Genomic DNA, 25,196 nt, shown 5'->3' with positions numbered 1-25,196 from the left:
CCATCCCCCTGCCTGAGGCTTGCCATTCTGAGACATTTGCAAGGATTGAATAGTCTTTTTACTTGTTTCCTCACTTCCCCCCACCTCTGATCCATAAAAGAACCTGGCAACCAGGCCCTGGGAAGATGCTTATTTTGAGGTGCTATCTTGCCATCTTTTTGGTTAGCCAGCTCTCCGAATAAAGTCGTCTTCCTTGCCTTAACACCTTGTCTCAGATTTATTGGCCCATCTTTTGGCAAAGAGAGCGAGCCTGGACTTGGTAACAGGGAGATGGTGATAATGTGATGTGGAAAGCAACTGTTTCAAACCTGGTATTTAAATATATTATTCCAGTAAGCAAGATTTAGGAGTCAATGTGGACCCTCACGTGGCAGGTAAATGAAAAACTGAGATGATTGTGACCAGTATTAAGTCTGACACAGTAAAAACTTCCAAAGTCTCTGTGTGGATTTATGAAAATTACAGCAGGCAAACATCCCAATAAAACTCCAGGGTTACAGAACATCTTCCGGTTTTAAATACCTGAACTTTATCTGGGGTTATTTTGTGTGCATGATTTCATGCCAGGAGGGAAAAAAAAAACTCCAAAATACTGATATGGTTCTGTTCGCCTGCTAATCCAATCTCCGGTAATAACCAGACTTTGTTGACTTTCAACCGTTTACTGCTTTTTACTTAGTGTGGCTGTGATGCAACAGCATTTCAGTGCAGAGCAGCACAACTCTTGGCAGTGCAGATCGGCTCTATGTACACACGTGTTGTCTCTGAAGAGATCACGGCACCTTGCTTCCGGCAGACTGGGTATCCATGGATACTGCAGAGTTTCCAAAGAAACGCTGCCTAGAATTCTCACCATGCCAGCCTTTTTAGGCCTTCTTCAAATGGAAACTGACATCTGAATTAAAGGGGTAAGCATCATGCTTCCACCAAACTCTTGAGCTGGCCTGCACAGACAGCCATCCTTTCTTCACCATTCAGTGGCTGTGCATCATTTAAAGGCAGGCATCTTATCCTGTGAAAGGGAAATGAGGGGAAGAAGCCAGGTCTGACGTGATCTCTCCATAAGGTCCAATGACCCAGTAATAACTTATGATTTATTTCTTGTCTGGTGATAAATATAATCAAGGCCTGAAAAATATAAACCAGCCAGGGGAAAAGCAGAGGCAGACATATAACATTTAAAATTGCACACCCAGATTTCTATCCCCAGATGACAAAAAGAATTGCAGGGAGGGAACCATGACCAGATTTTCAAGTCTGTGATCAGGGGCCTAAAACAGGTCACAGTGAATTAAAGATTGGGCTGCAGAACTTGAATAAAGCAGCATTTCAATTGATGGGAGAATGTATTATAATAATTTGTTTTTCCTAGATCCTTATCACTAAGCCAGCTGAAGAATTTTCTTAAAAGCAATCATAATTAAATTTTCTATTGTTCAATGAATCTGGCCTTCAGGAGTGTAGGTTATGAACTCAGAATACAATGATTTAGAATCAACAATAAATATTCCAAAGTTTAAGATTTAAAAATTTTATTTAGTTCAAACCCCTCCCCCTCAGCTTCCAAGTCTCCATCCCTAACATTTTCTTGACCACATTCTATAGCTTCTTTTATTATCCAAACTGTATCACGTTTTTTGCTGGAGTCCAGGCAATTGAAAATAAACACATCTGGGAAAATCAACAGATCAACAGTGGCAAAACACAATACCACGAGACAGAAAACTGAAATGCTTGCTACAGGAGTGCAGCAACGGAGGGCACATCTCAGGAGCAGGGCTCACTGGCGGCGCCGGCTATGTTAGCGTTTCTTTCTGCCTCAAGTTCAGAAACGAGCTGGACTATCTCAGGGTGACTGAATTTTCCTGCAAGGCAAGAAGATGGGGGAAGAAATAAGGACAAGAGAATACATCAATTTCTCCAGCTGGGTCCTAGGGCTTCCCAGGGGCTCGGTTCTGTGATCTGACCCACACTTCACTCCAACACAGATGATACAATCCCAGGTCCTGGAGAGGTGCTGGAGGCAACCACTCAGAACTTACTTTTCATCACCCCAGATGCAACGGAGAGTAAAGATGAGAATTAGGAAAAGGACTGCAGCTCAGGCAGAGCTGGGCAAAACTGCAACAAGCAACTTTTACTGGGAACTCCAGGGAAACTAGGGGAGGTTGGGGCCCTCTCTGGGAACATCTGAGAACAGCCTCTGGCCATTTTGAATCTGCAGTTGTGGGGAACCAAGCACCTACATTGGAGAAGGAAATGGCAACCCATTCCAGTATTCTTGCCTGGAGAATCCCAAGGACAGAGGAGCCTGGTGGGCTACAGTCCATGAGGTCACAAAGAACCAGACACAACTGAGTAACACTTTCACTTTCAAGCACCTACATATGAAAAGACTAACAGGAAGACCAGTGGGTCCAGGCTGTCCCCTCGCTTGCAAACAAGAATGCAAACATTTACCCTGAAATCAGCTGGTCTGCCCTGTCTTCCCGGCCCCTTGGCTTTCCCTGGACTTCTGCCCTGGGCAATAACCGAGCTCTGAGCTATTTTAGGTGGACAGACGCTGGCAGGGGCGGTGTTAAGCCCACCGTCTCTTCCCTGATGGTCTTCTCTTGCCAGTGCCTTTTGCTGCTTACTGTTCATTTCACAGTGAACTCTATCCCATTTATTCCCTATGCACCATCTCTTTGCTTAATGTCCCTTTCACTTTCTTGCCCTACCTGACACCTGGCTGGCCCTGCGGTGCAGCTTTCCCTGTAGCTCCCCCAGTGCTGGCTGTTTTGTCTTACGCAGCTCTTAGCACCAAGGCGGGGCCTGTCCTCCACGCTCCGTGTTGTTTCCAGGTCACCCTCTGCCCCACTGTGTAAAGGCTGGCCGTCAGACTTATCATCATTCCACCACCGAGCAGCACCACGTTGCTCAATCTGACGGCTACTCCTGCCCTCCTGAAACTTTCTCCCGTTGGCTTCTGGGACCCCTGATTTTCTCCCATCTTTCCCATCTAGTGTGTGTGTGTGTGCTTGGTTGCTCATTCGTGTCTTTGTGACCCAATGGACTGTATCCTGCCAGGCTCCTCTGTCTGTGGGATTCTCCAGGCAAGATACTGGAGTGGGTTGCCATGCCCTCTTCCAGGGGATCTTTCCAACCCAGGGATGGAAATCAGGTCTCCTGCATTGCAGGTGGATTCTTTACTGACTAAGTCACCAGGGAAGCCCAATCTAGTGACAAGTCCAAACCCCTCAGGTTCCTCTTACAGACACCGCCACATACAAATCCTGTTGAATCTACCCTCAAAATATATCCAGAATCTGATCTCTTCTTATGTTTTCTACTACGACCACCCTGTTCAAACCGGGGCAAGCAAAATGGTGAGAAATCATTTCTTACATCGGTTACATGTTTTTGTTAACTGTTCACTAGAAGTAGTACATCAGAGGAGAAAGTGCTGCTGCTGCTGCTAAGTTGCTTCAGTCGTGTCCGACTCTGTGTGACCCATAGACGGAAGCCCACCAGGCTCCCCCGTCCCTGGGATTCTCCAGGCAAGAACACTGGAGTGGGTTGCCATTTCCTTCTCCAATGCACGAAAATGAAAAGTGAAAAGCAAGTCGCTCAGTCGTGTCCGACTCTTAGAAACCCCATGGACTGCAGTCCACCAGGCTCCTCTGTCCATGGGATTTTCCAAGCAAGAGTACTGGAGTGGGGTGCCATTGCCTTCTCCGGGAGAAAGTGCAGTGAGTTTTAATCTCAAATTTGGCTGTGGGCTCATCACCCACTTTCTAGGCTCAAGTTTCTTCCTTGGTAACATGTGGAGCTTAAACTAGATGATCCTTCCAGCTCCCATATTTTTGGATTCTATCAGTATTCTCATGTTTCATTTTCTATTTATTTCATTGTGAATCTATCTGAGGATAACAGTGTAAAGCACAACACAAACATGAGTATGACCTTATTGGGAAAAAGATGCTATCTGGGAACCTGATCATTGCTTCTAACACAGTTGGCAGGTTAGAGTAAAGAGTCACGTAGTAAATATTATGGGCTTTGTGAACAATTTGGCCTTTGTGGCCAACTACTCAACTCTGTGGCTGTAGCACAAAAGCAGCATAAACAACACATAAAGAGTGTGGCTGTTTCAATAAAACTTTATTTACACAAAGAACCAGCAGGGCAGTTTGGCCCATGGGTTATAGTTGACTGACTTCCTGGTTTCCAGTGTTATTCTATTTAACTGAAGTCAAACATTTTGAGCATCACTTACTTCAAAGACAGAGGAGACAAAGCTGGTCGTGGCCCTCTACTGCTTACCATAGGGTGGGGTGAGTAGATGGGGATTTGGGAAGAAACCCAACTAGGAACATCATAATGGAGAATGCAAGTCAGACTGTGACATCACGGTGGCATGCTCTGGACCACGCACAGACTGAGCAAAAAGAAGGAACATTTAGTTGTGATAGGGAGGATTGAGAAAGGAAACCAGAGAGTTGAACGGAGACTACAGAGCTGTTTGTGCTCAGTCGCTCAGTTGATCTGACTCTCTGTGGCCCCATGGACTGTAGCCCACCAGGCTTCTCTATTTATGGAATTTTCCAGGCAAGAATACTGGAGTGGGTTGCCATTCTCTGATATATCAAGATTTTATTTTTAAGGACGAGGAAAGCCATAAAGCAAAGATGTGATGGTACTTAAGATCTACAAAGGAGAAAAGCACTGAGATGTGCAGGGTGAACTCCTGAGCCTGGGAGATTAAATTCGGTGGTTATAACCAGACTTTATTTTTTTAGGCTCCAAAATCACTGCAGATGGTGACTGTAGCCATGAAATTAAAAGACGCTTACTCCTTGGAAGAAAATTTATGACTAACCTAGATACTAGCATATTGAAAAACAGAGACATCACTTTGCCAACAAAGGTTCGTCTGGTCAAGGCTATGGTTTTTCCTGTGGTCACGTATGGATGTGAGAGTTGGACTGTGAAGAAGGCTGAGCACCAAAGAATTGATGCTTTAGAACTGTGGTGCTGGAGAAGACTCACCGGGTGGAGAGTCCCTTGGACTGCAAGGAGGTCCAACCAGTCCATTCTGAAGGAGATCAGCCCTGGGATTTCTTTGGAAGGAATGATGCTAAAGCTGAGACTCCAGTACTTTGGCCACCTCATGCGAAGAGTTGACTCATTGGAAAAGACTCTGATGCTGGGAGGGATTGGGGGCAGGAGGAGAAGGGGACGACAGAGGATGAGATGGCTGGATGGCATCACTGACTCGATGGACGTGAGTCTGAGTGAACTCTGGGAGTTGGTGATGGACAGGGAAGCCTGGCGTGCTGCGATTCATGGGGTCGCAAAGAGTCGGACACGACTGAGCGACTGAACTGACTGAACACGACTGAGCGACTGAACTGACTGACTGACTGACCCGCCATCCATACAGAAACAATGAGGGCCTTGCCTAGGGCAGAGGTAAGTGAGCCCAAACAGTAGGAAAATCAAATCAACCCCATTATAATGCAAATTAGATCTGGGAGCTTATTTTGGAGCTGGGACTTTGCTGGACTTGATGAGGCCACAAAAGGGTCGGGAGAGGTCACAGCAAGGCCATCTCTGACAGTTCTCTCAGGAGAGATGGAGGGTCAGCTGAGCCTGGGGAACTCCAAGGGAAGAGAGCTGGAGCTCTATTCCAGGGAGCAACAGGAGACCTGTGGTCAGTGCCCCTGGCTCCTCGCTGCAGAAGTTGTGCCGAAATGAAGACAGCCAAGGCTTACTGCCAGGCAGTCTTCTAAACACTTCACATATATCCTCAAACAACCCTATAAAGTAGACTGTATAATCATTCTCAATTTAAAAATGAGGAAGAAGAAAAGAAAGGTAGTGCTAAGTCGTGTCCGACTCTTGCAATCCCATGAACTGTAGCGTGCCAGGCTCTTCTGTCCATGGGATTCCCCCCTCAAGAATACTGGAGTGGGTTGCCATTGGGATCTTTCTGACCCAGGAATTGAATCCAGGTCTCCCACATTGCAGGCAGATGCTTTTACCGACTGAGCTACACAGGAAGCCCCAAGAATAAGGAAACGAAGACCCAGAACTAGGTGAAGTAATCTACTGGAGGTTACCTAAGCTGAACGTGGAAGAACCAAGAGGTAAACCCAAGCAGCTTCAGGCCTGTGCTCTGTAGGGCTACAGCGACAATGATGACTTCACTGCCTGCAGTTTTCTCTTTTTAAATCTCTACCTCTACCTTACATGACCTTCTATCTACTAAGCACTAACATAATGCACTTTGACATTCATCATCTCTCTTAAATCTCAAAACCAACCAACCTACTTGTAGGGTACTATGATTTCCATTTTTTAGGAAGGATACAGAGAGGTCAGGAGATCACCTAGGAGCACACAGCCAGTGTGCATGATGTGAATCTGGTGCTCAGACTCCAGGGCGGCAAGGCTCTCTTGCATTAGGTAGCCTCACACCATGAATCCCACCATTTTCTTTTCAGATGCTCCATATGAAAGGGTCAGAGGAGGGTTGAACCACCATGGACTTCCCTAAGGTAATATTAGTCATTACACTAGGAGTAAGTTAAGCCAAACTGAAATGATGCTTATTGACATCAGTGCTGCGTACCTGCTGTGGAGTCGTAGAAGTCCTGCAGTCTCCCAGGCTTGTTCTCAAGGTCTTCATATTCAGATGCCTGAAGAATCATCTCACATTGGTCTAGCTGCTTCACGAATTTAGCTTCTGCACTAGACTGGGTCTCATATTCCTAAGTAAAAGGACAATTAAAGCAGCATGATTAGGGCTGCAGATGTGGGTGCTAAGTCGCTTCCGTCGTGTCTGACTCTTTGCAACCCCATGGACTGTAGCCCACCAGGCTCCTCTGTTCATGCAGTTCCCCAGCCAAGAATACTGGAGTGGGTTGTCATTTCCTCTTCCAAGGGATCTTCCCAACCCAGGGATTGAAGCCGTCTCTCTTACGTCTTCTGCACTAGCAGGCAGGTTTTCCACCACTAGGGCCACCTGGGAAGCCCACGTGGTAGGTTATGCCAGGAACACCTGGTACCCGGAATCAGTTACAGCTAAAAGCACATTCTCCATTGGCCATATTTCTCCACTGTATACAAGACCATCACAGAGACTATTCACACACAATTCCACAGCTTAACACCCATGTTCCATGCGGGCACTCACAATTCCATCTAGTCCACCTGATGCCTGCCAAGTCTCATGTGTTAACATGGGTACTTCCAAACATTCTCCTTCCTGTTTAGTAACTTGTCTTCAAGATCATTATTCTTTAATCCAGATTCTGAGTATTAATTTCAAGTTAATATTTCATCTTGAGGCTTCCCCGATGGCTAGGTGGTAAAGAATCTGCCTGCTACGCAGGAAACATGGAGATGTGGGTTCGATCCTTGGGTTTGGGAAAATCCTCTGCAGGAGGATATGGCAACCCACGGCAGTATTCCTGCCTGGAGAAACCCACGGACGGGGGAGCCTGGTGGACTACAGTCCATGGGGCTGCAAAAGAGTCAGACACGACTGAGCAACGAAACAACAACAAATATTTCATTCTATGCTTCTCCAGTTAGTTCCCTCTCCAGTTAGTGTCAGGTCTCCTTTTCCGTTTGAAGTGAGTTTCTGGCTTTCTCCTTTAGTTTTGGTTTCCACTCTACACTGGGAAGCTCTGTCTTTGCTTTCAGAATAGAAAGGAGCTAATCACACCCCTCTTGAGGATACAGCCAGGGTCTGAGAACTCTTTCTGCCGGGTGTATGTGCACGTGTTGGTGGCAGGCAGGCAGTGAAGGCAGTGGGCAGGAAGCAGCGTATTTACCTTTCCTCGCCCCACTGGTCCCTCCCTCCTCAGTGCAGGCCTGAAACAAGAAGCTACAGGCAGTCGGCGTCTTAGAGCACACGCGTCACACAACCACATGCCCCAGTTAAGACTGCAGAGAAGCATTCTTCTGTTAAGCCCAAAGTATTCCCAGCTGATTTCTGTGTCAGGCTCTCGTTTCTAATTCCACCCTAGATAATGAATCTGCCATGCTTTCTCTAGCCAGGGTGATGTGTTGTGAATCACTGATGGTTTCTTGGTTTTTATTAGATGCAGCTCTGGTGGGTGTTCGCAGAGCAACAGAAGGGCTTCAAGCAGGAAAGATATACAACTTCTAGGTCTTCAACATGGAGGACCCAAAGGGAAGAGAGAGAGGAAAGGCAAAGAAGGTCAAAGGTTGCCTGTCTCCCTTGGAGAAAGGCTGGCCCTGACCACAGTGCAGACATAAAGTTAATCTTCTGCATGTCACGCTTTCCCACCTTAGTGCCTCTCCCTCTGGGACCCAGGACCCTCATATTGCTGCACATCAAACTCCCCACCGAAATCCTACCCTTTTACTTCAGAGGAAAGAACAAGGAGACCTCCGAAGTGCTTACACGCTAAGTCGTGTCTGACTCTTTGCGACCCCATGGACTGTAGCCCGCCAGGCTCCTCTGTCCATGGGATTCTCCAGCAAGAATACTGGAGTGGGTTGCCATTTCCTTCTCCAGGGACCTTTTGAAGGAGTACTTTTTAACCCAGCTGGATCTTCAGCTGCAGGCTGGGAAACAATTCAAAGGTAGGTGTGTGTGCCAGGCATTGGGCACGTGGCGGGGAGCAGATCCTGATCTGCCTTAGGATTCGAAGGGCTCTTTCTTTAAAGGAAAACTCAGGTGGTAGAGAGGACATCCTTCTGTGATACTTCGAGGAAAAAGTGAAAATGCTTTCTCTTGACTTACTGAAATGTGATTTCACGCTTCTGTGGCAAACGATAAATTATAATTGCTTTAACTAGACGTGACCCTTTGGGCCGAAAGCTGTTGTTAGTGGTGAACAGCAGTGATTTACATTTCAGAAATCAATTCAACTGCCATTTTCTATGTACCTAGCACTATTCAAAGTTCCTTGCATTCAGAATGACCCTATTTTCTGAAATCAAAACCAGACCACACAGACTGGAGACAGAAAAACATACTACATATGTCAGGCAATATTCTAACTGTGTGGTCATCATTGGTTGCTAAGTCATGTCTGACTCTTTTGCAACCCCATGGACTGCAGCCTGCCAGACTCCTCTGTACATGGGACTTCTCAGGCAAGAATACTGGAGTGGGTTGTCACTTCCTTCTCCAGGCTATCTTCCTGACCCAGAGATGGAACCGGTGTCTCCTGCATTGGCAGGTGGATTCTTTACCACTGAGCCACCAGGAAAGCTTTCCAACTGCTTACCATACTAATTAATTTGATTGCCATACAACCCTGTAATACGGGTACACTATTAGTGCCATTCTGTAGATGAGGAAATGACATTCAGAGAGGTACCATAAGTTGCCCAAGATCACACAGCTAGTAAACAGAGGAGCCACTAATTCGAACCCTGGAAATCTCATACCAAAGCCAACGTGTTAATATTGAACATGATTTTTAAAATGTGTAATATGACAGCTGTTCTATGTTTACAGTGTTTCCACAAAGTTCAAATCTACTTGTAATCTATGAATGTGATCTTATTTGCAAACAGTCTTTACAGATGTAATCAAATTAAGAAAGAGCCATAGTGGATTAGGACGGATCTTAATCTAATGATCAACATTCTTACAAGAGGGAATTGGGCCCAGATACAGACACAGGGCTGGGGGTGGTGAGGCGGCACAGGCAGCTTCCCTGGTGTCTCAGTGATAAATAATCTGGCTGTAATGTACGCAATGCAGGTTCGATCCCTGGGTCAGGAAGATCCCCTGGAGGAGGGCATGGCCACCCACTTCAGTATTCAAACCTGGAGAATTCCCACGGACAGAGGAGCCTGGCAGGCTACAGTACATAGGGTCGCAAAGAGTCAGACTTGACTGAAGTGCCTTAGTACGCATGCACAGACACGGGGAAAACAACAGCTGGCTACGGAAGCAGAGCCTGGAGCCATGTGTTCAGAGGCAGGGCTGCCAAAGCTGGACAAGGCATCACCAGAAGCCAGGGAGAGGCAAGGAGGGAATCGGAACATGGCCCTGCCCACACCATGATCTGGACTTCCGGCCTCCAGAGCAATGAGGCAGGGCTACCCCAGAGTAAGGAGGGCTAGGGGCTCAAGCAAGGAAGGCAGGGGAAGAGGTTGGAGGGAAGTGAGAAACTGCCCGAGGCAAGGATGTGTTATTTTCCCTTCACACGTGGAAGTCAGCGCTAGGAGGGGGACAACAGGAGCACTAGCATGCCCCTTCCCCAGAGCCGCCTGCTATCAGCAGCACCAGGGAGGCACTGAGGCCCGACGGGGTCCATGTTCAGTGCTGGGCTCCACGGCACATCTGCCCTTGACCTCATGCAACCTGAACAACCCTTACGGGTTTCACAGATGCGCAGCTGACTCAGGGAGGCGAATGAGCCCAAGGCCACTGAGCCAGGAAGCAGTGAGTTGGGAACCCAGTTCTGAATGACCCCAAAGCCCACGTGTCTCTCAAGGACCAGAGATGGGTGGGTGTGAGGCTGGCACAGTGGAGGATGAGAGCAATGCATCAGGAAATCCAGGGGCTCTGAGTCAGTATTTGTACCAGGCATTATGGTGAGAAGGGAAATGCGGAACGTGGAAGGAAGAATCATTTCTATTAGCCCTGACAGACACCTATAACAGCTGGGATGTGAGAATCAGACAATCCAGAAAGCAAGTAAGTTAGACACGGCACGTTAAGATACTCTAAGGCAACTAAAACACTGACGTGCCATACAAATTCAGTTACGATAAAAAGCAACCCAGTGTATATACTTACTTCCCAAAGTTCATAGAGCTCCTTCTGGAGATCCTCTGGGAGGAGCTGGGTTAGCTGCTTCATTGCTTCCTGAAAGATCAAACCGTTATTTTAATCATGTTCACATTTGTTAGTTAACAACTCATCTGCAAATGCCAAATAATGGACTCACACTCTTCCAAATAACTCCCAAAGGGGCAGCAGAATATTGGAGAAGATTTAGGCTAACAAGGAGAGCAGTTGTGTATGTTAAATAAGTAAGTGTCTTTATTTATATGTATTTATTCAGGAGTACTTATGTTGTGGCCTGCAGCACACTAGACACAATCAAGGACAATGAGGGTATGAGAGACGATTACAGAAATAACAGAAGTGAGGCCAAAGGTTTTCTATCTTGTGGATGAGAGTCCCCAAATGCATGTCAATTTCAACCGTAAGTGCATGCGTGCTCAGTCGCTTCAGTTGTATTAGACTCTTTGCGACCTGATGGACTGTGGCCCACCAGGCTCCCCTGTCCATGGGATTCTCTAGTCAAGAATACTGGAGGGGGATGCCATACCCTCCTCCAGGGGATCTTCCCAACTCAGGGATCAAACCCTCGTCTCCTGCATTGCAGGCACATTCTTTACTGCTGAGCCACCGGGGAAGCCCTCAACAGTAAGTACTACAGTTCAAACCAAATCTGACTGTGGGGAAAACAGGAAAGTATCAGTGAATTACGAAGCTCAAATAAACTTTTGGTATACCATTATGTTCACTTTCTATTGTTAATGTTTTTATTTGCAAAATGTAAAGCACTACACAAATGGGAAGCTATTGTCACTAACATAAAGGAAATTACAAGACAGCATTTTGTTAAGCTCACAGACTCACAGGCTGAAAAGAGATGTTAAAGGGCAGTGAGCGAAACCATCCACGTGCAGCAAACCCCTCAGCACCATCAGTGGGGACCTGTGTCCTCCCCCCACACATGCCTCATGGTGGGAACCTAGCACCCCAAGAGGCTGCTCAAGTGGACTTTAGGCAGCGTTAGTAGGAAGTACCAGTGTCTCATATCAAGCTGAAAATTGTCCCTGCAAGTTCCTCCACTGTGCCTAACCCTACCCCTCCTGTCTTCCTCCCTCACAAAAACACAATGTCAATCAGGTGGGCGGTAACCCAAAAGACGAGAATCTCTGTGGCCAGTGATTGGTCCAAGGGATGGCCATGTAACTCTAACCAGCCACCCAGGCACCAGCTGCATGATGAGATGGAGGGCGAGAAGCCCCAGAGTAGAGTTCAGAGAGCCAAAACGCACAGAAAGGCTGAAATGAGAGAGTGAGAGCACGGAGGTGCTCAGTACATATTTCTAATCTCCAAAGTCCCAAGAGCCCCTCTTATTCCATCTCTTCCTTCATTTCTGTGTTGCTCCAAAATCCTCAAGTATCCGATTTGGGGGGCATGAGGTCTGCAACCTACTTTCAAATGGCTTCCAACTCCTTCCCTCTCCTCCTATCGTCATCTTCCACCTCTTAATCAGCTCCAGTTCATTTGGCCAGAGCTTAGGCTTCCTGAAAAGAATACTGTTTTAAGAACCACTTTTAGCAAAGTGCTTATACAAAAGGGGCAAGGTCTTACTAAAATCAAATGGTGAAATGGTAAAAAGCAATAAAAATAAAAGTGAATATTTTATATATAACTATTTATAATGGGGAGAAAAAATAAGTTATAGAATGCAACCACTTCCAGAGCAAACCATACTGGCCAGTGTCAATGGTCTGCTCTTGTAAGTAGCGTTGCCGTCTTGAATGGCTTGTAGCATTATACTATCCTTAGTGGTATGAAATTTTGGTTATTTTGTACTTGAATTCTCCCTTGTTTCTTTTCCATAAATCTCAGCAAAATACTTGAGAAAAAACTCTGCATTTTCAAAAATTAAAAATGTCTCTACAAATAGATCACTTTTCTCTCCACTATTATAGAAATGTTTGCCCACTGCTTTTGTTTGAAAGGAATGAACTGAATGACATATATGTACAGAGATATATCAAAATCTACACTCTTCGAATACAAACTTAAAAGTCCTGCTCTGACAAGGAATTATTTTATTCTCTTTAAAGTGATGTACCCAGCACTGAATATAGTGATTGATGGGTGGTCTGACCCAGACAAAACACAATGGAACCAAAGTGTCCATCATGGTAAATGCTCTGTTTCTATAAATGCAGCTCAAGACTGAGTTGGCTTTTTGGAAATCACATATGACTTATTAACAAGCTTCCTGTTGACTAAAATCACAATGTCCTTTAAAAAACAAAACATAACAAATATGTTTTTGCTTTCTTCCTGAAGCTGAGCAATGATTTTTCTGGATCTAAACTCACTGACACCACTTGTTATTATACAATTAGGATTGCATTTGAGACCTCTTAGCTGTTATTCCTTGTTCGGCAGCCTATGCCATAGAATCAGGCCCTTTTTAAATGATCCTCTGAAACTGACTTCACTGAAGTCCAGGACAAGGGTCTGATGATACCAGACTTTTCCTTCTTGATTGTGAGCCCTGCCACTCCCACTTCTAAACTGAGTTTTGCCTTGTTCACACATAGACATAGAGTGATAATTTCCCTAGCTTCTTCCTGTTAGCAAAGCATGTCAAGAATTTGCCTGACGTTCTGAGCTGAATGAAACGTTAAGCACCCAGAAGGCAGTATTCATCACTCACACGTCACTGGTGACGCTGCACAGTGCAAAAGCTAATGACAAACTACAGACTGAGATGCGGTTTGAAACCCAGCTTGCCATTTACTAGCTGTTGAATCCTGAGCAAGATACATCTTGGTCTTTCTGATCTATAAAATGAAGGGGTTTGCTGTGAGGATGAAATAGTCACTATAAAGTACTTATTATCTGGAACAGGGTAAGGACTCTATAAAGTACTCACTGTATGTTTCACTTTCTCTATCTTGCCATGTTCACCCCCATAATAAATGGTTCTTCCCCTTTTAACCTCTAGTTCTTCAGCAACTTTAACTGTCAGGTATGTGTGTATATATATATATCATGACTCTGTCCTCTTAGTAAGTTTTCCCTTTGCAGAAGAATATAATAACCTATTATTGCTGTATTCCAGCCTCAAGCTCCATTCCACTAGTTCTTACTGGTCCTTTCAGTTCAGTCGCTCAGTTGCGTCTGACTCTTTGTGACCCCATGAACTGCAGCACGCCAGGCCTCCCTGTCCATCACCAACTCCCGGAGTTTACTCAAATTCATGTCCATTGAGTCAGTGATGCCATCCAACCATCTCATCCTCTGTCGTCCCGTTTTCCTCCTGCCCTCAATCTTTCCCAGCATCAGGGTCTTTTCAAATGAGTTAGTTCACATCAGGTGGCCAAAGTATTGGAGTTTCAGCTTCAACGTCAATCCTTCCAATGAACACTCAGGACTCATCTCCTTTAGGACGGACTGGTTGGATCTCCTTGCAGTCCAAGGGACTCTCAAGAGTCTTCTCCAACACCACAGTCCAAAAGCATCAATTCTTTGGCACTCAGCTTTCTTGATAGTCCAACTCTCACATCCATGATTCCTATGAGGCATCATTTACCATCTCTGTTTATAACATAAAGTTATATTCTGTTTAGGAAGGGAGTCAGCCTACAAGCATTGCTTTTGCCCCACCCTCTATATTTTCTCTTCTACACCCTCATGCTCCCTTTCATCTTAGTACCTACTTTCCTCTGAGACAATCAGCCTTCCAGGGTTATCAAATATTTTCCTTCCCTCTTACTTGGGTTTAAAGCCCTCTGGATGCAGCGGACTAGCTTCTGGGAAAATGACACTTCCTGGTCCCGTATGTGTGTTTCACCTCAAAGAGCCAAGAAACCCTCAGTTAATTATCTTAAGGCATGGTTCAGACATCCAAACCTCATCCCTAAACACCATCTGCATAAGGAGTTGTTTACCTCCCACATCTTTCTCTCTGTTCCCAAATCCTAACGAGTGGAGGAAGAAGCAATGAAGATCAGCGCTTCCCAAGCCTTTGATTTCTTGCCCAAGAACTTGCGGTTCTTAAAGATGTTTGCCTGTCCTTTCTGATGATGATATTTATTCTCCTGTGAGTCAGATGGGGTGGGCAGCAGCCAGGAGGTTTAATGAGGCCGGGAAGGCTTTTCATCACTGCCCAGATATGGCATCAAGCACTCTCTGGGTGGCAAGTCCTCTCGATGCCCCTCCAGGGGGCACCACTAGCCAGGACTCAGCTTCTGTCAGGACAGAGGTAGGTTTACTCTGTTGCCAGGCGTTGGAGATCCCTCCTACTGAACTGTTCTTTCTTCAGAAGGTTTTGATTCGCTCCTCGGTGGAGTGAACCTCACACTGCTTGGGTGCCCACATGGGAAGTGTCTTCTTCCTCTGGTCACTTTAAGGTTCTGATCACCTTATGGTTCTTCAGCCTGTGATTTCTCCTCCACAATATCTAAATTCACCCTTGTATGAAACTACCATACATCCTGAAACATGCTATATAACTGAGGGGTCTTTTCCTCTATGGCATACGTCAGCACCCAGCATCCTCTGGTTTGGGGCTAATTCCTTTCTGCAACTCAGTATCTTTTTTTTTTTTTTTTTTAACTTATTTGGCTGCACCTGATCTTAGTTGCGGCACATGGGAACTTCATTGCAGCACATGGGATCTAGTTCCATGACCAGGGATCAAACCCAGGCTTCCTGCTTTGGGAGTGTGGCATCTTAACCACTGAGCTACCAGGAGAGTCCCTGCAACTCACTATCTTGAACTAACTGGTTTCTTGTTCTATCAACCAATCAACTCAGGAATTCTTTATTCACCACAGTCTAGACTCCTACAGAGAAATGTTTCCTTAGCTCCTCCCTTTTCACAAACTGTCCTGATGCTCATGTGGGATGACCACATTCCCTATCTCCCTTGTTCCCATAATTTATGGTGTGTTGGAACTCCTGAATTGAGATTCCCTGTGGATCTTCTTACCTCAAAAGGGGAAAAAATGCTGTTGGCTACTGAGCTCTGGCCATACCCTTCCCCCAAGAACAGCTATTGAAGCCCACCTTCCCTGTTAAACCATCTTGATGAAGGATCTGTTGACTTAAAGACATTTAGGATCAACCCCTCTGGCCTACAGCTTGCAACAGTCCCTGAATTGGGACCCGTCCATTCAGCTAAAAAAAAAAAAAAAAAAAAACCTTCCTGAATTTTCCAGTCTCTGCTTCAAATACGTCTTCCTTTTGTCCCTGGGCTCTGGTTTTAAGACTCCAAATCAGCAGATCCTGTTTAATTGATGTCATTTCTTACTAATACAAATTTTTAAAATTTTTAACCACCAAAATAAAGGACTAATTTAAAATTTGTTGTTATTGTTTTTGTTTAGCCAGTAACTTGTGCCTGACTCTTTTGCAAACCCATGGACTGTAGCCCACCAGGCTTGTCTTACTAAAGACTAATAATAATAATGATTATTCCTGGGTTTTATAGAACTTCTCTCCAAAGAGCTTAACTGGCGTGGAGAATGCCTTCAAGTTCCAGCTATCTCCATGGTTCGAATGAAAGCCACACCATGTATCCTGTGCTCAGATCCCCTTTCTGCCTCTCTGTGAGAAATGAAACCAACACAATGCCCTGTCCCTGTGTTAAGACTTAGAACAAGAAAACCAATTCACTGCTTATTCCACGAAATCCTTACTTCTGGAAGGTAAGATTGTAAACCAATCCAAAGTAGAGTAAGCAGTAACAGCTTGCTCTTGAAGACCCTTGCTAAGACCTTGCCTTACCAGCCCTACCAACCCAAAGCCTTTATGTTTAAAGTCTGGGCAATCTCACCTTGTAAGACAGTAGCCGCTCTTGTAAGATCCATCCAAACATCCTCAGGCCCAGGCCCTACAACTCTATAAATACCCTCCCCTGATCTTCCTTCCCAAGATACTAAGACTCTGTCAAGGAGGTACTCTCTCTTACTGCAATAGGGTCAGTGAACTTAGCTGCATTTCAGTAACGGGCTTTTCTGGTTTTCCTTTGTTTCAGCAATGGGTTTTTCTTTTGTGGAATCAACAGTCAACACTGACCTCTTCTCGCCTATGTTTTTCTTCTCTGGGGACGTTATCTGCTGGTGCTATGTCCCCAACGATGCATTCTGCCATATCATGAACCAGGGCTAGGCGTACACATCTGACCAGGCAAGAAATAATCACACAGAATTATACTCACTACAGACTCCTTCTCTATACTACTTTAAGTTACATAATATAGTTTTTTTCTCCAGCCTTACAGAGGATTTTAATGTAGTATTTTCTAGGGGTTATTATATTCTGCCAGCCTGCAACAGATCTGAATCAAAACTGCTAGTTAATATTCAGCACAAATACATGAGAATGCAAGGGAAGCTGTTAGCATGAATTAAAAAAAAAAAAAGCTGGTCTCTCATATATCACTTTAAAAGGTTAATAACTTTAAAAAGCCAGAAGAAGGTGATCTGGTTATAGCATTTACTTACCAATATAACACTTAAAACAAATCATTTTCCAAATGTACTAGTTAAATGTCAAAGTGAAGCCCTTTATAGAGAAATAGGTAGAGCTGGACAGATCTGAGTTTGAATCCAGCAATTAACATCTATTAGCTGCATGCCCTTTGCCAAGTCACTTAATTTCTTTAAATGCTAAGTTTTGCAGCCTTCATTTTATTATCCATAAGAAAGGGGTACTAATACTTCCTAAGTTTGGTATGAAAATTAAATTTGATACTTTATGTTCCTGGAACATGTTGATCATTCAACAAATGACTATAATTATTAGTGGTAACGATTGGTAATTGTTAGTGGTAATGATTGCTGATCAGGATAATCGTCATCAAAATAACAAAGGCAGCTATGAGATAAATGCCCCAGAGGGCCAGTCTACTTCGTGTTCCCAGCCATCAGCAAGGCAGAACAAGACTCCAGGTGTCCCTGCCTGCAGCTGCTTCCTCATCTAGCTCTAACTGCAGACTATGCGTAGGTTCATCGCCATTCGACACCATGTTCATCTTGTACTATGTGCCAAAAATCTCCTTAAGTTCTACCCCATCTACAGAGTAACAGGGCTCCTGAGACTCCCAGATGAACCTCTGCTTCAGATGGATGGACTGACTTATCATTTCCAAAACATACCTTTACTTCCTTATCATCAGAGATTTGGTCTCCATGCCCTTCTCTTTCTGTGCTGTGTCTTCTACTTCTATACCGAATCAACCCTTTAGAGGTCAACTCAGACTCTGCCCCCTCCAGTAAGATCACCCAAGAACAGGTGATTTCTCCTATTAGTTTTCTAATATGACTTATTTTGTGCTTTGTATAGAAGCCACTCTGGGCCTATGTACTTCATCTGGGTTTTATTTACTACCTTATACTGTTTGGCTAGAAAACTTTGTCTTGTGCTCAAAAATTATTTTCAACACTTGATGGATGACTTAAGGGGACAGGATATCTCTTTCTCAGCTCTTTCCTGCACATACCACTACAAAAAGTCACTTCACAAAAGAGTGCTGCTATTCAGAAAAGGGGCTAAATAAAATACATAGTGTCTGGATCCAATTTTAGACATAAAACACTTACCTTCAAGGCCCGGGAAAATCATCAAATCACACTTATGTTTCCTTGAGACCAAGGCAGACACTTTCACTTGCCAAGAGAAAACCCAGAGTGCAGTTTACAACTGCAGCACACAGTTGCTGAATCTGTATGGTCTGCCCACATCCTGAATCTGTATGGTTTGCCTCAAATAATTTTTCTTGACTATAAACTAACCTAGAAGAATTGGACACAGGCCTCATACGTGAAGAGTCATGCATTCCCAAAGATCACAGACCCAAACTGACACCAGAGTTCACAGCTTACCGGTCTTTGTTAAGATGTTCATCTTTGGTCACCAGAGCCATAACTGCCATTCTGTACATGTGATCTGATACGCTCTCTGGCTTCTGGACATTTCTGTATACCCAGCCAGTCCGTGGGACTCTCTGATAAAAATGAACAGAAAGAAATTTATAAGAATACATATTTTAACTATCTGCTATGCTGCTTTATTGCCTATGCCAAAGCCCTTGACTGTGTGGATCACGATAAACTGTGGAAAATTCTGAAAGAGATGGGAATACCAGACCACCTGACCTGCCTCTTGAGAAACCTGTATGCAGGTCAGGAAGCAACAGAACTGGACATGAAACAATAGACTGGTTCCAAATAGGGGAAGGAGTACGTCAAGGCTGTATATTGTCACCCTGCTTGTTTAACTTCTATGCAGAGTACATCATGAGAAACGCTGGGCTGGAAGAAGCACAAGCTGGAATCAAGATTGCCAGGAGAAACATCAATAACCTCAGATATGCAGATGCCACCACCTTTATGGCAGAAAGTGAAGAGGAACTCAAAAGCCTCTTGATGAAAGTGAAAGAGGAGAGTGAAAAAGTTGGCTTAAAGCTCAACATTCAGAAAACGAAGATCATGGTGGCATCTGGTCCCATCACTTCATGGGCAAACAGTGGAAACAGTGTCAGACTTCATTTTTGGGGGCTCCCAAATCACTGCAGATGGTGATTGCAGCCATGAAATTAAAAGACGCTTACTCCTTGGAAGGAAAGTTATGACCAACCTAGATAGCATATTCAAAAGCAGAGACATTATTCTGCCAACAAAGGTCCGTCTAGTCAAGGCTATGGTTTTTCCAATGGTCATGTATGGATGTGAGAGTTGGTCTGTGAAGAAAGCTGAGTGCTGAAGAATTCATGCTTTTGAACTGTGGTGTTGGAGAAGACTCTTGAGAGTCCCTTGGACTGCAAGGAGATCCAACCAGTCCATTCTAAAGGAGATCAGTCCTGGGTGTTCTTTGGGAATGATGCTAAAGCTGAAACTCCAGTACTTTGGCCACCTCATGCGAAGAGCTGACTCATTGGAAAAGACTCTGATGCTGGGAGGAATTGGGGGCAGGAGGAAAAGGGGATGACAGAGGATGAGATGGCTGGATGGCATCACTGACTCGATGGACGTGAGTCTGAGTGAACTCCGGGAGTTGGTGATGGACAGGGAGGCCTGGCGTGCTGAGATTCGTGGGGTCGCAAAGAGTCAGACACGACTGAGCGACTGAACTGAACTGAACTGAACTGATGCTCTTTAAGAGAAGTCCAGAGAATACAGCACTGGGCCATAGTTTCAGTACATATTAAAAAATGTTTAACCAACTTAGGGAGAAACATCTGGATCAAATGAACGAGTGAGGTCAGAGAATGAGAAAGAGAGAGGGAAGAATAAGCCATAGATATACAACATAGAAGGGCTTCCCTGGTGACTTACATGATAAAGAATCTGTTGGCAATGCAGGAGACTTGGGTTCAATCCCTGGTTGGGAAGATCCCTGGAGAAGGGCATGACTACCCACTCCAGTATTCTTGCCTGGAAACAGAGGAGCCTGGCGAACTATATATTCATGGGGTCACAAAGAGTCAGACACAACTGAGTAACACACACACACACACAACCTGTAAGTCCAACAGTGTTACTGATGTTTGCATGTACAGAATATACACAAGTCCTTAGACATAAAAGGGAAAGCGCTGAACTTGAACAAGTGACAGACTTCCAAATTCTGAAGCAGAAAGGGTTAAGTAAGGCATTTCTAATTCCTGTACACTACCGCCTGTCCTACCCTGTGATCCTAAGAGACTGTCTTTTCTCCTTGGGACTTCACATGTCTAAAGTTTATAAACTATAGTAACAGTGCACGAAACCACCTGCTTTGAGCTTGGAGAAGATCATTATTGGGTGTGGCCAGGATGGGGGTGGGGGATGGAAGGAGGATCCCCTCGGATATAACTTCAGTGTATCCTACATAAAACCCTTCCCTAAAAAAAAATTTTTTTTTTAGGCACTCAAACCCTGCAGGATCAATGGGTTCTGTTCTTCCCACTAGCCCAGTTGTGGGGTCGTGACCCTATGTACTCGGGGCAGACTCGAGCCTGGAGATGCACACATCACCGCGCCGGCTCCCCTTCAGAAATCTCTCGCAAGGCCGCCGGGGCCGGGCCCCTCCGAGCGCCAGGCCAACACTGGGGTCCAGTGCGGCTCGGACTCTGCCCAGCCTGGGGTGGGGCCCAGAAATCCCGCCACGCCGTCTCCACCACTTGCCTCCTCCGCCCGCGATCCTCACGCACGACCGCATCCCTATGGAAGGGCTTCCTCTGCAGGCCCCACGAGGCGCGGAGAACCGAGGAAGGGGGCAGGCCTCAGGCCAGGCGGGGACCGGAAGCCTGGTTGCCCGGCGGACGGCCCCGGCCTCTCTCCGCGCAGCCGCGAACTCAGACAGCCCTCCCGGTGCCCGCTCACCTTGAGCTGCCCCACCAGCCGCAGGAACTGCAGCAGGTTCCGGGCCCCGCGGCCCGACATGGTCGCAACGGGTGAGGCCGAAGCCATGCGGCAGCGGATCCTACAGCTCCTACCCGGCCGCGGGGCCTCCGCTCGAAGCTCCGCCCCCGAAGCTCCTCCCCGTGAAGCTCCCCCGAAGCTCCGCCCCCTGAAGCTCCTCCCCCGAAGCTTTGTCCCTGAAGCTCCTCCCTCCCTCTTCTTCTCCTCTGCGTCCCTTTACGTTTCTGTCTCGGTTCCCTCAACCCTTCTATCCAGACTTCCGCCCTTCTGGCCCCGGTGGCAGCCGGTGAGCATTGCACCACCCACGTCAGAGACTCTGTACTTGGAGCATCTAGGTATGCGTTAGTTATTTGCTAAACTCTGCTCAACTGCACTCCATCAAACTTTTGAAGGGCTTGCAGTTCCCTGGGGACGGGCAGAGAGAGCGGCGTGGAGGAGGGAGGGTTATGTCATAATGCACCAAAATCTTGCCTCTGGACTGGAGGAAGAGAGAAACTCTACCTCCAAGCTAGCAATCTGTAAACATTTTTAACGGGGGCACAAGGAAAGTGAGTTGGAAGGGGACATTAATTAGGAGTGACAGGAGTACTGGAAGGATTGGATGCTAGCCATAACTAGAGGACTTGGAGGTGAGGATAAATGGCTAGGGAGTGAGAACAATCCCATGATGAAATCACAATCTCCCTGACACCGCAAGTGATAAAGAATCCCCTACCCCGAAAAGTTGTTCAGGGCCTGTCTCAAGCGTCTGTCTTAATTCTATCAACAACCAAGGGTGCCAGGTTTTAAAGGCACTTGAGAATCCCAGGGACGGGGGAGCCTGGTGGGCTGCCGTCTATGGGGTCGCACAGAGTCGGACACGACTGAAGCTACTTAACAGCAGCAGCACTGTTAGTCACTCAGTCGTATCCCACTCTTTGTGACCCCATGGACTGTAGCCCCCCAGGTTCCTGTGTCCATGGAATTCTCCAGGCAAGAATACTGAAGTGGGTGGCCATTCCCTTCTCCAGGGGATCTTCCCGACCCAGGGATCAAACTCAGGTCTTTGCAGGCAGATCCTTTACCATCTGAGCCATTAGTGATGTGCCTACTGAAGGACTCCATGAGAGCGGGTAGCATAGAAAACAGACTCTATAAGGAGGAAGGAAGTAGAGAGACCAGTTAGGAATCTATTGAAGTAATTCTTCGGGGAGATGATTTTGGCTTAATCCAGGATTCTAGTAGTGGAGATGGTAAGATGTGGAATTTGGGGTATAATTTAAAGGTATGACTAACAGGGTTTGTGACAGATTGGACATGGGGGTTGAGAGAAAGAGGAATCAAGGGTGACTTCACAAATTTTACCTGACCAACCAAAAGGATGGAGTTGCTATATACTGAGCTGGAGAAAACTGTAAGAGTAGGTTGTGGGAAGGGTAGGAATCAGCAGTTTAGTTTAGGACATGTTGAGATACCTATCAGAGATCTTAGTAGAGATGTAAATCTAAAGGTCAGGAGAAAGGTAACAATTTTGTGTCAGCAACATAGGACGGTTCGAAAAACCAAGAAACTGGATGAGACTATGTGGTGGAGAAGTGTGGATGAAGAAGAAAGGATGTCTGAAGCCTCAGGTCTCAGGCAAACCAACATTTAGAGTTTGAGAGGCCAGGATGAAGTAGCCAGTGAAATAGAAGACTAAGAGATAGTTGTGTCCTGAAGGCCAAATGAAGAAAATATTTCAAGAAGGAAAGAATGTGATCAATGAAGTCAGCGTTATATCTTATCAGTCAGTCAGTTCAGTTTCTCAGTTGAGACTGCAGCACACCAGGCCTCCCTGTCCATCACCAACTCCTGGAGTTTACTCAAACTCGCATCCATTGAGTCAGTGATGCCATCCAACCATCTCATCTTCTGTTGTCCCCTTTTCCTCCTGCCCCCAATCCCTCCCAGCATCAGGGTCTTTTCAAATGAGTCAGCTCTTCACATCAGGTGGCCAAAGTGTTGGAGTTTCAGTTTCAACATCAGTCCTTCCAATGAACATTCAGGACTGATTTCCTTTAGGATTGACTGATTGGATCTCCTTGCAGTCCAAGGGACTCTCAAGAGTCTTCTCCAATACCACAGTTCAAAAGCATCAATTCTTCGGCGCTCAGCCTTCTTCACAGTCCAACTCTCACATCCATACATGACCACAGGAAAAACCATAGCCTTGACTAGACAAACCTTTGTTGGCAAAATAATGTCTCAGCTTTTTAATATGCTGTCTAGGTTGGTCATAACTTTCCTTCCAAGGAGTAAGTGTCTTTTTATTTCTTGGCTGCAGTCACCATCTGCAGTGATTTGGGAGCCAAAAAAAGAAAAAAAGTCTGCCACTGTTTCCAATGTTTATCCATTTATTTGCCATGAAGTGATGGGACCAGATGCCATGATCTTAGTTTTCTGAATGTTGAGCTTTAAGCCAACTTTTTCACTCTCCTCTTTCACTTTCATCAAGAGGCTCTTTAGTTCTCCTTCACTTTCTGCCATAAGGGTGGTATCATCTGCATATCTGAGGTTACTGATATTTCTCCTGGCAATCTTGATTCCAGCTTGTGCTTCTTCCAGCCCAGCTTTTCTCATGATGTACTCTGTATATAAGTTAAATAAGCAGGGTGATAATATACAGCCTTGAGGTACTCCTTTTCCTATTTGGAACCAGTCTGTTGTTCCATGTCCAGTTCTAACTGTTGCTTCCTGCCCTGCATACAGATTTCTTAAGAGGCAGGTCAGGTGGTCTGGTATTCCCATCTCTTTCAGAATTTTCCACAAGTTTATTGTGATCCACACAGTCAAAGGCTTTGGCATAGTCAATAAAGCAGAAATAGATGTTTTTCTGGAACTCTCTTCCTTTTTCAATGATCCAGTGGATGTTGGCAGTTTGATCTCTGGTTCCTCTGCCTTTTCTAAAACCAGCTTGAACATCTGGAAGTTCACGGTTCACGTATTATTGAAGCCTGGCTTGGAGAATTTTGAGCATTACATTGCTAGCGTGTGAGATGAGTACAATCGTGTGGTAGTTTGAGCATTCTTTGGCATTCCCTTTCTTAGGAATTGGAATGAAAACGGACCTTTTCCAGTCCTGTGGCCACTGCTGAGTTTTCCAAATTTGCTGGCATATTGAGTGCAACACTTTCACAGCATCATCTTTTCAGATTTGAAATAGCTCAACTGAAATTCCATCACCTCCACTAGCTTTGTTTGTAATGATGCTTCCTAAGGCCCACTTGACTTCACATTCCAGGATGTCTGGCTCTAGGTGAGTGATCACACCATCATGATTATCTGGGTCTTGAAGATCTTTTTTGTACAGTTCTTCAGTGTATTCTTGCCACCTCTTCTTAATATCTTCTGCTTCTGTTAGGTCCATACCATTTCTGTCCTTTATTGAGTCCATCTTTGCATGAAATATTACCTTGGTATCTCTAATTTTCTTGAAGAGATCTCTAGACTTCCCCATTCTATTGTTTTCCTCTATTTCTTTGGACTGATCACTGAGGAAGGCTTTCTTATCTCTCCTTGCTATTCTTTGGAACTCTGCATTCAAATGGATATATCTTTCCTTTTCTCCTTTGCCTCTGGCTTCTCTTCTTCTCACAGCTATTGTAAGCCCTCCTCAGACAGCCATTTTGGTTTTTTGCATTTCTTTTTCTTGGGGATGGTCTTGATCCCTGTCTCCTGTACAATGTCATGAACCTCCATCAGTAGTTCATCAGGTACTCTTATCAGATAAGGACTGAGATTTGACTACTAGATTTAGCAAATTCATTGTCACTGCTGACCTTGATAAGAGCAGATTTAGTTGATTGGGGTAAGCAGGACCCTACCTGAAGATGGTTCCAGAGAGAACAAGAGTAAATATTGCACCTCTTTTAAAATGAGTGGGGCTACTAGAGGACATTTCTTTCTTTTCTTTTTTTCAGAAGATTGGGGTATTATATTAGTATCTTATTTACTGATGGAGGTGACCTAGTAGAGAGGGGAAAATTGATGATTTAAGAGACAAAGGAGAAAAATGCTGGAAT

The 25,196-nt window shown here is 45.3% G+C and overlaps 1 protein-coding gene, 1 long non-coding RNA gene and 1 other non-coding gene across 3 annotated transcripts in view; 1 reads left to right on the top strand and 2 right to left on the bottom strand.

The window, feature by feature from the left end:
- Positions 1-1,515: 1,515 nt before the first annotated feature.
- HDDC2 (HD domain containing 2) lies at positions 1,516-21,231 on the bottom strand. The gene is made up of 6 exons (NM_001075401.1): positions 21,118-21,231; positions 18,637-18,758; positions 16,829-16,931; positions 10,778-10,846; positions 6,617-6,755; positions 1,516-1,865 (listed from the first exon to the last, which is right to left on the bottom strand). The coding sequence occupies exons 1-6, from the start codon at positions 21,202-21,204 to the stop codon at positions 1,768-1,770; spliced, it is 618 nt and encodes a 205-aa protein (NP_001068869.1). The 5' UTR covers positions 21,205-21,231; the 3' UTR covers positions 1,516-1,767.
- MIR2477 (microRNA mir-2477) lies at positions 2,868-2,939 on the bottom strand. Its single transcript, NR_030929.1, has one exon. It is a non-coding gene; the product is annotated as a microRNA mir-2477 (primary transcript).
- Positions 21,232-21,245: 14 nt separating the features above from the next.
- LOC132346208 (uncharacterized) overlaps positions 21,246-25,196 on the top strand; it is a 40,217-nt gene continuing 36,266 nt past the window's right edge. Inside the window, exon 1 of the long non-coding RNA XR_009495977.1 lies at positions 21,246-21,491. This is a non-coding gene — a long non-coding RNA (uncharacterized lncRNA). The remainder of the gene's footprint in view (positions 21,492-25,196) is intronic.

This window comes from Bos taurus, chromosome 9, assembly GCF_002263795.3.
Source record: "Bos taurus isolate L1 Dominette 01449 registration number 42190680 breed Hereford chromosome 9, ARS-UCD2.0, whole genome shotgun sequence".
NCBI classification, from domain to species: domain Eukaryota; kingdom Metazoa; phylum Chordata; class Mammalia; order Artiodactyla; family Bovidae; genus Bos; species Bos taurus.
The sequence above is the reverse complement of the archived record's forward strand: the minus strand, read 5'-3'. Positions and strand labels throughout refer to the sequence as shown.